Source organism: Chlorocebus sabaeus, chromosome 21 (genome assembly GCF_047675955.1).
Source record: "Chlorocebus sabaeus isolate Y175 chromosome 21, mChlSab1.0.hap1, whole genome shotgun sequence".
NCBI classification, from domain to species: domain Eukaryota; kingdom Metazoa; phylum Chordata; class Mammalia; order Primates; family Cercopithecidae; genus Chlorocebus; species Chlorocebus sabaeus.
This window is the reverse complement of record NC_132924.1, coordinates 104,214,848-104,231,383: the sequence shown is the minus strand read 5'-3', so window position 1 is coordinate 104,231,383 and position 16,536 is coordinate 104,214,848. Positions and strand designations below refer to the sequence as shown.

Genomic DNA, 16,536 nt, shown 5'->3' with positions numbered 1-16,536 from the left:
CTGTTGCCCAGGCTGGAGTGCAGTGGCACAATCTCAGCTCACTTCAACCTCCGCCTCCCAGGTTCAAGCGATTCTCCTGCCTCAGCCTCCTGAGTAGCTGGGACTACAGGAGTGTGCCACCACGCCTAGCTAATTTTTTATATTTTTAGTAGAGACAGGGTTTCACCATGTTGGCCAGGCTGGTCTTGAACTCCTGACTTCAGGTGATCCGTCCACCTCGGCCTCCCAAAGTGCTGGGATTACAGGCATGAGCTACATCACAGGGCCTGACATACTTTTAAAACAAATTAAATATATGACTAAGGTGTCTTCTTTCCTGCTAACGGCTACTCGAGGTTTTGAGTTTGCAGAGTCCAGGCTCACACACTTTTACAAAGGTCGGTAACGGCATTGTTCTATATGGACTGTGGAAATGACACGACTGTCCCCCAACGTACTGTATCTAGGTCCCCTAAAAAGCAGGTGTTTGTGAGACGGCTAGACAAAGGTATAGACTATTTGAGTGGCACAATTTTTCTTCGTGTGCTAAATAACCGACACAGAAATCAAACCCCTGGGTTCTGCCAATTCAGACAACGTAAACCGATTGAACTACCTAAAAATAATTTTGGTTGATTACGTATTTATATGTCATTTGATGACTATTGTCTAAAATGTACTTCACTAGGATGGTACCATGGCTGTGCAAAAGTTTGGCCATCTGTGAACTTTCCTTTTTTTTTTTCTTTTTAATTTTTAATGACCAAAACGAAGCATCTAAAACCGCAGCTTCTGGAAGAACCACTTGTTCTTGCCTGTCTTGTATCTCTCTTCAAACTTGACCTTGGCCTCTTGTTGGGTCTTGTGTTTAAGAGCAGGGTCTCTGAAGACATCTTTATCGATGACAGTTTTGTCCAAGGGGATATCCACAGAGTACCTTGTGGGCATTAGGTGACTGTGGTTATAAACTTTCACAAAAGACTTGATCTTTGACTTCTTGGCGATTTTCTTGCCCATGGCAGCTGTCAGGTTATGGGGATAGCAGTCGATTCCAGCCACCAAAGCATGGCTATAGGGGCGATTTGAGGTACCATCATCAATGTTCTTCACGATGATGGCTTTGCATCCAGAATAGCATCCAGCCAGGACAAGCACCACCTTCCCAGGTTTCATGAACTTGCCCATTTCAGCAGCAACCACTCAGGCCTATAGCAAAAAGGAACTTTCCTTTTTCTTTTTAAGAGACAGGGTCTCGCTCTGTCACCCAGCCTGGAGGGCAGTGGTGCAATCACAGTTCACTTTAGTCTCAAACTCCTGGGCTCAAGGGATCCTCACACCTCAGCCTCCTGAGTGGCTGGGACTACAGGCATGCACCACCATATCCAGCTAATTTTTAAATTTTTTTTGTAGAGATGGAGTCTTGCTATGTGCCCAAATTGGTCTCAAACTCCTGGCCTCAAGTGATCCTCCTGCTTTAGCCTCCCAAAGTACTGGGATTACAGGTGTGAGCCACCATACCTAGACAGCTGTGAACTTTCACAGAGATGGAAAATACTGTCTTCCAGAAGTAAAAGTGTTTCAACTTTGCCCGTCCTCAACAGATGACAATAGCAGTTGGCCGTGATGGTCTTAGACTTGGCCAGCTAGTTTTCCATTGCCAGCAGATTTGTTGTATTTAATCTTAGGTGTTTTGCAACATTATTAACCTCAGTGTCTGATGATTGCAAAGACAATTCAGAATGCTCAATGTGCTATTGAGCATAATCCTATGTTCAGGATTATGATTAAAATAAAACAGATTAACAGATTGAATGTGGTGAGAAAAATCATGTGTTGCAAGTGGGTAAGAGATGGATCCTTAGTCAACAGGGTGATTCAGAAAGACAAAAAGGTTCAAAATGTGAAAAATGCTGGTGGGGTCTATGCAATGAACAGCAATTAGCAGAAAATAAGGGAAAGTAATCAAAGAAATGGAAACAATGTTGAGCATGTGATTAGAGAACTAGCATCAACTTTGACTGCCTGTGATCCAAATATTAATTCAGATGGAAGCTAAAATTGTGTTCAAATACCTAAAAGCTAGGCGTGCTGACAGTGCTAAGGAGTTTTTTGTTTTGTTTTGTTTTGCTTTGTTTTATTTAGACAAGATCTCACCCAGGCTGGAGTGCAGTGGTGCCATCAGCTTCCTTAGCAGCTGGGACCATATGTGCAGGCCACCACACCTGGCTACTTTTAAACAATTTTTTGTAGCAGTGAGTTCACACTATGTTGCCTAGGATGGTCTTGAACTCCTGGGCTCAAATAATTCTCCCACCTTGGCCTCCCAAAGTGCTGGAATTACAGGCATGAGCCACCGCCCCTGGGCTGCTAAGGTGTTCTTTTTATTTATTTATTTTTTTTACTTGAGACAGAGTCTCGTTCTGTCATCCAGGCTGGAGTGCAGTGGTGCGATCTTGGCTCACTGCAATCTCTGCCTCCCAGGTTCAAGCAATTCTCATGCCTCAGCCTCCCAAGTAGCTGGTACTATAGGTGTGTGCCACCACGCCTAGCTAACTTTTGTATTTTTAGTAGAGACAGGGTTTCACCATGTTGGCCAGGCTGGTCTCAAACTCTTGGCCTCAAGTGGCCTCCTTTGCCTCCCAAAGTGCTGGGATCACAGCCTAGCCTGCTAAGGAGTACTTTAGGACACTTGCTCACCAAGGGCTTCCCTGACTGATTTTCAGTATGTATGAAAGGATCTATTACGAATAAAGTGGTCCATGGAATGAATATCAGCAAGAAGAGGGCTCTGCCTAGTTTTAAATCTTGGAAGGACCAAGGTGTTTTTCTAAGCTTAAATCACTCTTAGCCAGTTTGTCTTAACAAGAGTCTTTCAGGACTCACCGGTTTGTAAGGTGTATACACATTTCTGTGTCTATTTTTGAATCACTCTTTTTTCTTAACACTAGATATTTAGATTTTACTTTAGCTTTTAGCTTGTTCTTTAATGACAGCTTGGTATCCCATTTGCCTACTGTGTCATTTAATCCACCTTTTGCCGGACTCATAAAAATTCTGATATTAATATTATTTGCCATAAATGGTTATGTTTATCTGAATATTTTATTAGGACAAATTAGTAGAGTGAAGTTACAGGTTATAGCGTATGAATGAGTTTAATGTTTTAATATGGTTTCCAAATTTACCTCTGGAAAGGTTTTGCCAACTAATATCTCCATCAGAAAAATACCACTGTTCCTATTTCCATGTACTTTTGTCTATATTAGATATTATTTTTCATTTATCTCTCTTCATTTTGAGGAGAAAAAAATTTTTAAATGTTTACATGATAGTTATTGAGATCTCTATGATTTTTCATTTATATCCTTTGCCAATATTTATATTTGAGTATTTGCCTTTTAATTATTGATTTGTTAGACATGATTACTAGTAGACTTAGATCTAGAGCAGCTTCACAATCTGCTTCTCATACATTAAGGAGAGTCATCCTCTCCCTAATTTTTTGGTAGCCTTTTAACTTTATAGTATTCTGAAGTGGCAGGTCCCTGCGGGGGAGGGGGGGGGGAGCTTTACTTATAGTAGTCATCATTAGTTTTGTTTGTTTGTTTGTTTGTGACAGGATCTTGCTCTGTCACCCAGGCCGGAGTACAGTGGCATGATCATGGCTCACTGCAGTCTTGACTTCCTAGGCTCAAGCGATCTTCCCTCCCCAGCCTCCCAAGTAGCTGGGACTACAAGCACGCACCATCATGTCCTGCTAATTTTTAAAATTTTTATAGAGATGGGTCTCATTCTGTTGCCCAGGCTGGTCTTGAACTCCTGGTCTTGAGTGTTCATCCTGCCTCAGCCTCTCAAGGTGATGGGATTATAGGTGTGAGCCACCAAGCCTGGCCTTACCTTGCTTTTTAAAAGTTAACAATATGTTATTAATAGGACACCTTCAACAGAAAGGCTTTCTTTTTCTTTTAAGAGACAGGGTCTCACTACGTTAGCCAGGCTGGTCTCAAACTCCTGGCTTTAAGTGATCCTCCCATCTCAGCCTCCCAAAGTGCTGGAATTACAGGGATGAGCCACCATGTCCAACCTGGGAAGAAATTTAATGTAAACATGGGTTGGGATGACTCTGGCATCAAACAAGACAACTTCAAAATTCCTTTCTCACCATAAAAAAAATGAGGGCTGGGTGTGGTAGCTCATACATGTAATCCTAGCAATTTAGGAGACTGAGGTGGGAAGACAGCTTAAGGTCAGGAGTTTGAGATCAGTCTGGGCAACATAGCAAGACCCTGTCTCTACCAAAAATTTAAAAATCAGCTAGGTGTGCCATGTACCTATAGCCCTAGCTACCTGGGAGGCTGAGATGGAAGGGTCACTTGAGCCCAGGAGTTTGAGTCTGCAGTGAGATATGAGCTATGTTCACATCAGTACACTCCAGCCTGGGTGACAGAGTGAGACCCTGTCTGAAAAAAAAAAAAAAAAGAAAAAGATCAGCATATGAGGTAACACATAATACATAAATTAGCTTGATTTAGCCATTCCACAATGTATGCATATATTAAAACATCATACTGTATACCATAAATATATATTATTTTTATTAGTCAATTATGAATATAAATAAATGAAATAAAAAGAAATTTTAAAAATAAATAAATGGAGCACACTGCCACTCTCCCCAGAACCCCTTAAAAATTCCTATCTTGGTTCTGCCACCATAATCATAGAATCTCAGAGTTGGAGGATGTGGTAGAAGATTTGCTAGTCATGTGACAAAACCTGGTTCTTCTTTTTGCTAGGAAAACAGCTCAACCAAATTTTAAGCCTCCCTGGTAGCTAGATGTGTCCATCTGACTAAATTCTAGTGGATAGAATGTGAGCGGAGTTTATGTGCACTACTTCTCTGTTTTAAGGTCCAGCCCATAAAAACCTCCCCACACAATCCTCCATATTCTCTCCCCGTCTGTTAGCAGGATGTCAATGCCTGTCAGTGCCACATGTTGAAGATGTGAAGGTGGGAGAATCACAAGATAGAAGTGGCCTAGTTCCTTGAATTACCACTTGGAAGAGAACCACCACTATCAGCCACTATTACCACATCCATGGTGAATGTCAGATGAGTGTGAAATAAATTTCCTTTCAGGCTTGAGCCATGAGACATTTTTTAGGTTTGATTATTACAGCAGCTAGTGTTCCCTTAATTAACACAGGCAGCAACCTCAGAGTCCCTGTAGTCCAGACTTCTTTCTGTCCAATGCCTGCTTCTCTTCCTTGGCATTCTACATTACTGGTCATCCTGTCTCTGCAAATAAGTGATCTCATGACCTCCAATTGACTTACGATCTCTTTGCAGGAAGTGGCTGTGTTAGTCAACATCGTGTCTTTAGTGTCTAGCAAGACTGGCATAATGCAACAGCTCAATAAATGTTTTGGGGTGAATGAAGACATGAACACGTCCTGAGGCAAAGAATTAATTCACTACCATATCAGTCAGTTTAATATACTTCAATCAGCTTAAATTATTAGAACATTACTTATACGGTGCTAATATCCGTCATCCTTTACTAGTACCAATTTAGGACTGCCCTTTGCAGGCACACAAGATAAGTCTGAGCCTTCTTCAAGATAGACCTTTAGTTTTTTTGCGACAGGGTTTCACTCTGTCGCCCAGGCTGGAGTGCAGTGGCATGATCTCAGCTCACTGCAACCTCCGCCTCCTAGGTTCAAGTGATTCTCATGCCTCAGCCTCCCAAATAGCTGGAATTATAGGCACCCGCCACCAGGCCCAGATAATTTGTGTACTTTTAGTAGAGACAGGGTTTTGCCATGTTGACCAGGCTGGTGTCGAACTCCTGACCTCAGGTGATCCACCTGCCTCAGCCTCCCAAAGTGCTGAAATTACAAGTATGAGCCACCATACCCAGCCACCCTTTAGTTATTTTTGATGATACTCCCTCCCATCCCTTCCGTGACAAATCCCCTGGTCTCCAGGCTAAATAGTCAATATTTGTCAATTATTTTTTTCTTGCTTGTAGTTACCAGAACTCTCATCTCCATCTTTACCTGCTTCTGGGCACACCCAGGTCTATCACTGCTTCCTACTCAATGGGTACTCAGGACAGAACGTCATATCATAAACGTGGCACACACTGACCAGTCCTTGATGAACCATTTGCCCCACTTAGTCAGGACTGCATACTTCGATTTATACAGTCTAATATTTTCATTGTCTCTGAGGTGACCATGTCACCTGTTGACTAATTTAGAGCTTGTGATCAAACTTCCTGTCTCTTCTATCTCCTTTCCTCTGGCTCTAACATTCATACTAATATCTACTATGTGACCTTAGACAAGTCATTCCACATTTCTGGGAATCATTTCCCATGTGAAAAATGAGGTAGTTGGACCAGGTGATTTTTCGGATTTTTTTTTTCTGCTTTCTAACATGCTTTAGGTCTAAAGCAGGAAGTTCTGGGAGACTTCACTTTGTACTTTGATGTAAAATCTCTCTCACTCATAGGAGTATGGGAATGTAAATCAACCTGGAAATGCTAAACTCATCAAACAACATGAAACCGTATAGGTAATTTTTCTCAGCTGTACTACACTTGTATCCACAGATATCTGGATACCGTGACTAGGCCAATGGATTATACCAAACTGTAGTCATTAAGAAAAGAGAAAATCAGGCATAGGCAAAAAATAAGCAAACAAAAAATCAGTGAGAGCTTGGGGGGAACCAGACTGTGGTTTTCTCCATATTTTTCTTTTTCCTTTTCTTTTCTTTTCTTTTCTTTAGAGACAGAGTCTCGGTCTGTCGCCCAGGCTGGAGTGCAATGGTGTGTGATCATAGTTCACTGCAGCCTTGAACTGCTGGGCTCAAGTTATCCTCCCACCTAGGCCTCCTGAGTAGCTAGAACTACAGGTGTGCACCACCATGCCCAGCTAATTTTTAAATATTTTATGTAGAAACAGGGACTTGCTATGTTGCCCAAGCTGGTCTTAAACTCCTGGCCTCAAGTGATCCTCCTACCTATGCCCCCCAAAGTGCTGGAATTACAAGTATGAGCCACTGCACTATCACACCCGGCCCTCTCCATCACTTTTCTTTTTTCTTTTTTTTTTTTTTGAGATGGAATCTCACTCTGTCACCTAAGCTGGAGTGCAGTGGTGCAATCTTGGCTTACTGCAACCTCCACTTCCTGAATTCAAGTGATCCTCCCACCTCAGCCTCCCTATTAGCTAGGACTTCAGGTGCGCACCTCCATGTCCGGCTAATTTTTGTATTTTTAGTAGAGACGTAGTTTCACCATGTTGGACAGGCTGTCTCAAACACCTGACCTCAAGTGATCTGCCCACCTTGGCCTTCCAAACTGCTGAGATTACAGGCGTGAGCCACCGTGCCTGGCCTCCATTACTTTTTTAATGGGGATAGGGACCATGAGAAAGGGGACATACATTTCATTCAGCAGAAAGCTTTGTTTTATGTGTTGTCAATTTCCTTATCTCATTTCACATACTGTACAACCATACCAAAACAATACCCTCAGCTATTGGGCAAATAAATGCTATTTGCTAGAGAAATCAAATTATATCTCCATATGTCTTACCTTTGGTCAAATTCTTATCAAGCAGACATCTTACTGCTTACATTTTAGTTACTACTTATATTTTAGCTGATTAATTTCTCCTGATATTTCTGCCTGACAGCCCTCAATCCATACCCAAGAGGCTGGATCCATCTCTCACCCTAGACTAAGATTCTACAAATTATTAATTGACCTCCTTTGAAAAACTCATTGCCAGCTTTATAACTCGATCTGGGCACACTCCCCATCAGGGCCTGCATTTCCTGTGGATGATGCATTGGTTTCCTAGGTGACGGTGGGAAGGAATAGACCTGTTAGCTTGTGGCTTCTGACTCACTCACTGCAATGGACGTCATAGAATTGTAGCTGAACAAATGGATGCTGATAATAAGTATGTGCCTAAGGTAGCAGCGGGGCACCAATGGTTAAAACAATCACATTGTACCAGCTCTCCCTCCCTCTAAGCAAGCCGACAGGCTAACAGAAATATCGGAACTCAAAAAAGATACAACAGATTTCCCCAGTCAAATATAAGTTCACAGTGGAGTCCTATTTACATCCCCGAGATTCTGCTCCTATCCCTGGAGAATTTCCTTTTCCTTTCCGGAATGTAGAAGTACCAGGATTCTGTAACAAATCGTCATATGGAGGCTGAAGAGAGTGTGATGGAAACAAGCCAAAAACTCACCAGAAGTCTGTTCACGAAGGTGACAGCTGCTTTTGAACTTTTACATTTGTTTCTTGAGAGGCAATTCACAGTGGACTAACCAATCATCAGAGCCCAGAGTGAAACATACATTCTGTTGAGCAATTAATCTTCAGAAAAGTTGAATTTCATGAAGCCTGAAGACGCGCTCTCTCTATCACACACACACACACACACACACACACACACACACACACACAGAGAGAGAGAGTATGTGTGTCTTCTTGTCTTCAGGCTCACACACACACACACACACACACACACACACAGAGAGAGAGAGAGAGAGAGAAAGAGAATGATTGAGATTGACTTTCTAGCTACCTCCTTTTGCATCAACTGATCTCAGCCACGTACAAGTCAAAGAAGACTGCCTGGAGTAAAAAAGAAAATATGAAGAGCCCCATGTCCTTCATGTGTGAACCAGGGAAGACTGAATGGATTCTTTAGATTCTTGAATTCCTTAAATGATGAGCAAACCTAAAGGTTCCCTACTGGAGATAATGCATCTTGTTTTCCACTGGGCCTTGAGGGATGCTTTAAATAGCATCAGCAAGCATCCGAATGAATTAGACAGCAAATGTAGGTTAGCTTTATTTAGACAGATAAAGACAAGCAGAGAAAGTTGTCTGGTTCAAGGGCAGTGCAGCCTGACACGACAGCCTTTCTCAAAGGAGGGGAAATTGCTTTGGGAGAGAGAGGTATTTTGGGCAAAGAGCAAAGTTCCTTGGATCTCCAGGGAAAGAGATGCTAAATTCTTCAGTACAGAAGAGCAGGAATTGAGAATGGCTTGCCATTCATTGAAGGAAAGAGCTGGACAGTTAAAATATAAAGCAAAACTTAGTGTCACACATCATCTCTAAGTCCACACATCATCTTTTCTCTTTCCTATTTCTTGGGAACACCACCAGAAAAGACAAGCTTCCCAGAACACAAGCTGGCCTAGCCAGTTTACACGAGTCCTCTGGAGTGTACTTGAGACCCTTGGCAAATTCTGAGTCAGGAAATTAGTGCAGATGAAGAACCCTTGGAGACTGGAAGCCTAGGAAGCAGGGAACCTGGCAAATGTGGGGACATTCACACGTTATACAGAAATGTGAATGCTTGAAAAAAAGTTACAACTAATGAATACGGTTAATTTTCTTCTTCTTCCCCATCCACTCTCTTAGACTATTTTTTAAAAATAAAGGCCGGGCGCGGTGGCTCATGCCTGTAATCCCAGCACTTTGGGAGGCTGAGGCGGGTGGATCGCCTGAGGTCAGGAGTTCAAGACCAGCCTGGTTAACATGGTGAAACCCCCATCTCTACTAAAAATACAAAAATTAGCTGGGCATGGTGGCAGGCGCCTGTAATCCCAGCTACTCAGGAGGCTGAGGCAGGAGAATCGCTTGAACCTGGGAAGTGGAGGTTGCAATGAGCCGAGATCATGCCTTTGCACTCCAGCCTGGGGGACAGAGCAAGACTTCATCTCAAAAAAAAAAAAAGAAAAGAAAAATGCTTTCTTTTTTATTAAAAAAGTGCTTCTTCCTATACCTTTTCTGAAAATAAATGCCTTATGGAAGATCTAGAAAAAAACATAACTCTGGTATGTGTTTTCACTGTGATGTTTATGGCTTCTCCTCTTTTTGTTTTTTTTTTCTCAGTTGGCAGAAGCTGAATGATATTTGATGTCTTAAAGTCCAGTAGGTCGTAGCCCCATTGGTAATTAGTTTTAAAGATTTTTAAAAGTCTCAATTAGTACATTCATATTATTTGAATAAGTTATAATTATAAGTATTTAATAATTTTATGAGTAAACCATTTTATACTTGACGTATTTTTATGTTCCTAAAGGAACAATGAATTTAGACTTGTAAAATATTTTTAAAATATCTAAAAAGTTTGTTTTGCATAGATTTTCATTTCTTCCAAAAACTAATTTTGTAGATGTTTTCTTTCTTTAAGGGTATTACGGTTTCTGAAAAGTATACAACTTGCGCATCACCGAGACAGCATCACAGGGAAAATATGCTATAATGCTGTCATGACGCAAAATGGAAACTTTTTATTTATTTATTTATTTATTTATTTATTTATTTATTTATTTTTGGAAGACAGGGTCTCCCTCTGTCACCCAGGGTGGAGTGCAGTGGCATTGTAGCTCACTGCAATCTCAACCTCCTGAGCTCAAGCGATCTCCCACCTCAGCCTCCCGAGTAGCTGGGACCACAGGCACGTACTATCTTGCCCAGCTAATTATTTCGTTTTGGGGTTTTGTTTTGTTTGTTTGTTGTTTGTTTTTTTGCCAAGACAGAGTCTCACTAAGTTGCTCAGGCTGGTCTCGAACTCGTGGGCTCGAACAATTCTCCCTCCTCGGCCTCTCAAAGTGCTGAGATTCCTGGCAAGAGCCACCATGCCCGGTCTAAACTCCATTTTGAATTAAACATTTACGCCACTTTCTTTGTACTTATTATTTATGCACTCATTTCACTCATTCTGTCCTTCCACAATTATTTGTGGAGTTCCCCCTGCATACACATAAAGTGAGCATCATACTCAGTGGTTCCCTTTCCTCATGATCACTGCTTTTCTCTTCCTAATTATTAATTATTTTTATTTATTTATTTATTTATTTAGTTAGTTAGTTAGTTAGTTAGTTAGTTAGTTTTTGGAGACAGGGTCTCCCTCTGTCACCCAGGCTAGAGTACAGTAGCATCGTAGCTCACTTCAATCTCAACCTCCCGAGCTCCTTTCACTCTGTGCACCCCAAGCTCACTCTCTAGTTACCTTTGCTGGTAAACTCATGTATGTACTAAAAATGTATTCAGTTGAGAAGTACAGTCTTTCATTTTAACAAAAAGCATACAAACTTCCCTAGTTCACTGCCAAAAACTCAATATTCTTTTAACTATTTGTGAGATTGGCAAATCAGTTAATGACTGGATGTCGTTATAATTCTAGGAAGGTGATGGAAAGCCAATCAATATCACTATAATTATAAAGTAATAGATTCAAAAGACTTATCTGAGAACTGGATGCCAAGCTTATTCCAATGTTATATTAACATTTTATAACACCCCCTCACCTAAACCAATCCTATAAATTTTTCACGTGTGTGGTTACAAGAATCTAATCAAAAGGAAAACTACTCTTTTATTTCTTTGTGGCAAAGGAGCTAACATTTCTACATGAACTGAAATTGAAAAACTTAATAGCATCCCTGGGATCTATAATTTTTTGTCCTGACATCTTTAATCACTTCGCTATTAGAGTATCTTTATTATAATTTCTCAATTTGTGCTAATAATAAGACCTTTTACATGTTCTTCAATAAGTCAATTTCAGAACGTGTTTTTAATATTTTTTAAATGCTGGAGAAAAACTTTTATATGGAGGTAGAAAGCAAAGTTAAAATCAATCACTGATCCAAATAAATAAAATATGATGTATATAACATTATAAAAGTATAGGAATGAATTTTTTGTTTGTGTTTTTCTGTGTCCTTCATGTTCGCTGAACTAAATATTATAATTTCAGTAATTTTTAACACTCTAAAGGAGAAAAAATTGTAATAGTAGTTGACTAGGTAAAATAAGAATCACACGTTTTATTTTTATTTTGTGACATTTGTGGCTCTTCAGCATGACATTGGCATCTTCCTCTTCTGATGCAACTTCCTTCTCTGTTTCATTTTGTTTTGGTTGAAGTTGTTTCAACCTCCCCCTTCTCTGAGCAGTCTTTCAGCTTGTCTGAGGTTTTGAGCTGTCACTTTGTTTTCTGAATACCCACTTTTGTTTTTGGTGGCAACACCTACATATAAACATCTAGCCACCCATCCAAATGGACACACACCCACACACACTCAGACTCATAGACACACAGACACAGATCTGCACAGACGAGCATGCACACATGCACAGCCTCAACGTGTACATCCTCCTGCAGTGAGTTCAAACCACTCCAGCTGTTTTCTGGCCCTGGCCACAAGAGCAACAGTCGAGTTCTAATGTTAGTTCTCTGATGGGAACCAGCACTAATAAATGCTGCTCCTTCTAAGGAAGCCCTTATGTCACCTGGAGCAAGAGGAAGACAGCTGTACAGGTTCAAGACGATGGAGCCAAGTGCTTCAGGCTGCATGTAGTTATACACAGTGGGGAAGAAACAAGCATTGGGGTTCTATCTGAAGTACTTTGTCCCAACTATCTTTTGACAGCCATGGACTGATAGATTAAGACTCAGTTCCTACGTATCAACTCTCTGAAGCTTTTCCTGACGTGCTAACTGTCCCTCCTCTGTACTGCTACAATCCTTGCTTGGTTGAATGTTTATCTTCTCCTCTCCCGCCCTGCCAGGCCCATCAGATTTAAAACTTTTTTTTTTTTTTTGAGATGGAGTCTTGCTCAGTCACCCAGGCTGGAGTGCAGTGGTGCGATCTAGGCTCACTGCAACCTCTGCCTCCTAGGTTCAAACGATTCTCGTGCCACAGCCTCCCAAGTAGCAGGGACTACAGGTATCCGCCACCATGCCCAGCTAATTTTTGTTTTTTTAGTAGAGATGGGGTTTTATCATGTTGGGCAAGTTGGTCTCTGACTCCTGACCTTAAGTGATCCATCTGCCTCAGCCTCCCAAAGTGCTGGGATTACAGGCGTGAGCCACTGTGCCTGGCCACTAGAGACGTAGAAACAGAAGCCATGATATCCTGGTCAGTTGCAAGATGAGACGGAGGCTCCCCGTGCCATTACTCGCCCAGACTCAGGGCTTATGTACTATAGGGAAGGAAGGCACAGGACAATTGAAATTGACCCTGCAGGGAAAGGCAAGGATGCCATGTGAACCTGACTAATGGTAAGATTTACGATTAAGGTTGTTTTGACCTAAGGGAAGATGCATGGTAAATACATGCTCTTACATAAGGAACAACAGATAAACTGGAAATCTCAGAAGCCTTCCCAGAACTGGGGTTAATCAGAAGTCAACATGGTGGATCAGCATCCAAGGTGCTTTGGCCCCCACAAGGGACTACATATGAAAGTAACTCAGCAGCAAACAGAGCTGCTGCCTCCTCATCATCCCCACCACTGGGATTTCTTCTGGTGACCAATAAATAAGTTTGTAAACCAAATATAAAATACTAAGCCCCCCAACTAAATAGACCCCCTTTTGGCCAAGGGAACCCCCAGAAAATCCCAAAAACCTGAATTCCCAGCCATGATGGGAAGGGAGGTGGGACACACCTCCTTATACCTCCTCCCTTTTGGATTTGGGCACAACTGACCCGTATTAATATTAAAATAGAGACCATAAGACTGTCAAAACAGACTTTTTGTGGCAGTAAGATACCAAATTATAAACAAGACCTAAGGCCATGTCAGGCAAGTGTTAAGTCACACCCTACAAACCACAGAATCTTGTTAAATGGATTTTTAAAAATTAACCTGGTATAATGTGGCTTACTTTCCAAACTGACTCTCATATAGCCACAGGACAGAAGACCCTGAAGGAAATAAAAATATTTTAGCGCAAAGTATATTTCTTTGACATATTTTGAAGTAGCCCTGCAAAGCCATCATGAAAGGGGGAAACCTGCATCTGTAGAGAATCTCTATTAATGCAGCCAGGCTTTGTTAGATCTAAGGGAGATTCATTGGCTGGGCGCAGTGGCTCGGGCTTGTAATCCCAGCACTTCAGGAGGCTGAGACAGGAGGATCACTTGAGCCCAGGAGTTCGAGACCAGTCAGGGCAACATGGCAAGACCCCATTACTATGAATAACAAAAAAACTTAGCAGCCTATGGAGGCGTGGGCTTGCGGTCCCAGCTCCTCGGGAGGTGGAAGCAGATGGATCGCCTGAGCCCAGGAGGTTGAGGATGCGGTGAGCCATGGTCTTGCCACCACATGTGTCCAGCCTGGGTAACACAGTGAGACCCTGTCTCAAAACAACAACAACAACAACAACAACAACAACACACACACACACACACACACACACACAGAGGTCTGAAAAGAGACATTGGCCATGTATTCTCTCTGAGGGTTGTGATCTAGGAGGCTTCCTCTACATAACAAAGGCCTTGGTCCCTACAACTCCTCTATCTTAACTCAGACATTTCTTTCTGCTAACTTCAAGTCTTTAGATAATAGCTTAACTCTCTCAACAAAAGGGGGCAGGGGCATCACACATTGGGGCCTGTCACGGGGTGGGTGGCTAGGGGAGGGATAGCATTAGGAGAAACACCTAATGTAGATGATGGTTTGATGGGTGCAGCAAACCACCGTGGCACATGTATACCTATGTAACAAACCTGCATATTCTGCACATGTACCCCAGAACTTAAAGTATAATTAAAAAAAAAAAAAAGAATCCCTAAAACCCACCTACGGCTTAAGCTCCACACCCTCCCCCTACATCTTGCTTCAAGATATCACATCTTTTTGGACCGAGCCAATATATACTTTCTGTGTATTGATTTATGTCTTTGCTTGTAACTCCTGCCTCTCCAAAATATATAAAACCAGACTATAACCTGACCACCTCACGACCACTTACTCAATGCTTCTTGGGTTTTTGTTTTCTCTGGGCTATGGTCACCTCTACTGACTCACAATCAACTCTTTAAATGATTTTACAGAGTTTGGATTTTTGGTGAACAAGTCCAGTACTTACAAGATAAGCCTTTAAAAAACTTGCAAGTGTAAGTCAGAAGAAACTGTTCTATCAAGGAAGATTGTGTTAATAATGGGAAAATGTGGCACGGATCTTTTAAATTGATTGATAAGACTTATGTTCCAAAGTACAGTGTTTCAACATTTGAACTGTTTTAGCATCAAGAGAGGGTAAGGATGAGATGTAACTGTGTCTGGTTCTTCACTTGCATGATTTCATTTTAATTCTCACAAAAACCCATAAAAGAGATCTTACTGGCTTCATTTTATAGATGAAGAAAGCGAGGCTGAGAAAGGATAAGAATTAGGGGAAAACCCCTAATACTAAGAGTCAGCAGAGCTGAGGTTTGAACCCAAATGTGCCTGACTCCAAAATCCTTTCTTTATTCCTCTTGATTCCTCCCAAGAGCTATTTTTAAAATGTTGACATAAGGGCCGGTGCAAGGTGGCACATCATGCCTATAATCCCAGCACTTTGGGAGGCTGAGGTGGTCAGATCACTTGAGCCCAGATCTTGAGCTCATGAATGTTCAGATAAGAACATCAGAATGTTCTGATAAGAGTGTTCTATTGCTGAGACCAGCCTGGGTAACATGGTGAAACCCTGTCTCTACAAAAATAAAATTAGCTAGGCATGGTGGTGTGCACCTGTAGTCCCAGCTACTCAGAGGGCTGAGGTGGGAGGATGTCTTGAGCCTGGGAGGTTAAGGCTGCGTTGAGTGGAGGTTGCACCACTGCACTCTAGCCTGGGGAACAGAGGGAGACTCTGTCTCAACAACAACAAAAAGTGTTGATATTAACTTTTGGCTGAAGAGAGAATGAAAAACAAAGATTGGATATTGATTAAGCTCTGATTATGGGCCACACACGAAGCTGGGCCCTACTGGGGGACAGAATAAATCATCCTGTGCTGGAAGGGAAGAGCATGAAATGCAGGGAGCTGCCACATGAGCAAAGGATGAATAATAAATAATGAAATATGAGTGAAGGCCGGGCGCAGTGGCTCAATCCTGTAATCCCAGTACTTTGGGAGGCTGAGGCGGGCAGATGAGTTGAGGCCAGGAGTTTGAGAGCAGCCTGGCCAACGTGATGAAACCCTGGGTCTACTAAAAATACAAAAGTTAGCCATGTGTGGTGGTGCACGCCTGTGATCCCAGCTACTGTAGAGGCTGAGGCAGGAGAATTGCTTGAACCTGGGAGACACAGGTTACAGTAAGCCAAGATTGCTCCACTGCACTCCGGCCTGGGCAACAGAGTGAGACTCTGTCAAAAAAAAAAAAAAAAAAAAAAAAAAAAAAGAAGAAGAAAGAAAGAAGGAAGGACACAGAAAGAGAGAAAGAGAGAGAAAGAAAGTGAGAAAGTGAGAAAGAAGGAAAGAAAGAAAGAAGAAAAGAAAGAAGGAAAGAAAGAAGAAAGAAAGAAAAAAAAAGAAAGAAGAGAAAGAAAGAAAGAAAGAAAGAAAGAAAGAAAGAAAGAAAGAAAGAAAGAAAGAAAGAAAAGAAAAGAAAAGAAAGAAAGAAGAAAGTGAGAAAGAAGGAAAGAAAGAAAAGAAAAGAAAGGAAGAAAGAAAGGCTAGTTGTCATAAAGGGAATTGCCTTGTGCTGGAGAACTAAAGGAAGGAGTGGTT

The 16,536-nt window shown here is 41.7% G+C and overlaps 2 protein-coding genes across 3 annotated transcripts in view; both read right to left on the bottom strand.

Moving 5' to 3' along the window:
• The window catches only part of MKLN1 (muskelin 1), a 376,455-nt gene that overhangs the window by 241,319 nt on the left and 118,600 nt on the right, over positions 1 to 16,536 (bottom strand). The gene's annotated exons all lie outside the window — the stretch shown is intronic.
• Positions 693 to 1,220, bottom strand: LOC103226910 (large ribosomal subunit protein eL27-like). The gene has a single exon (XM_038004313.2). It carries the CDS (start codon positions 1,162 to 1,164, stop codon positions 757 to 759), a length of 408 nt encoding a protein of 135 aa, XP_037860241.2. The 5' UTR covers positions 1,165 to 1,220; the 3' UTR covers positions 693 to 756.

Coding starts and splice junctions, on each gene's coding strand:
- LOC103226910 (XM_038004313.2), bottom strand. CDS start 1,164: ATGGGCAAGTTCATGAAACCTGGGAAGGTGGTGCTTGTCCTGGCTGGA.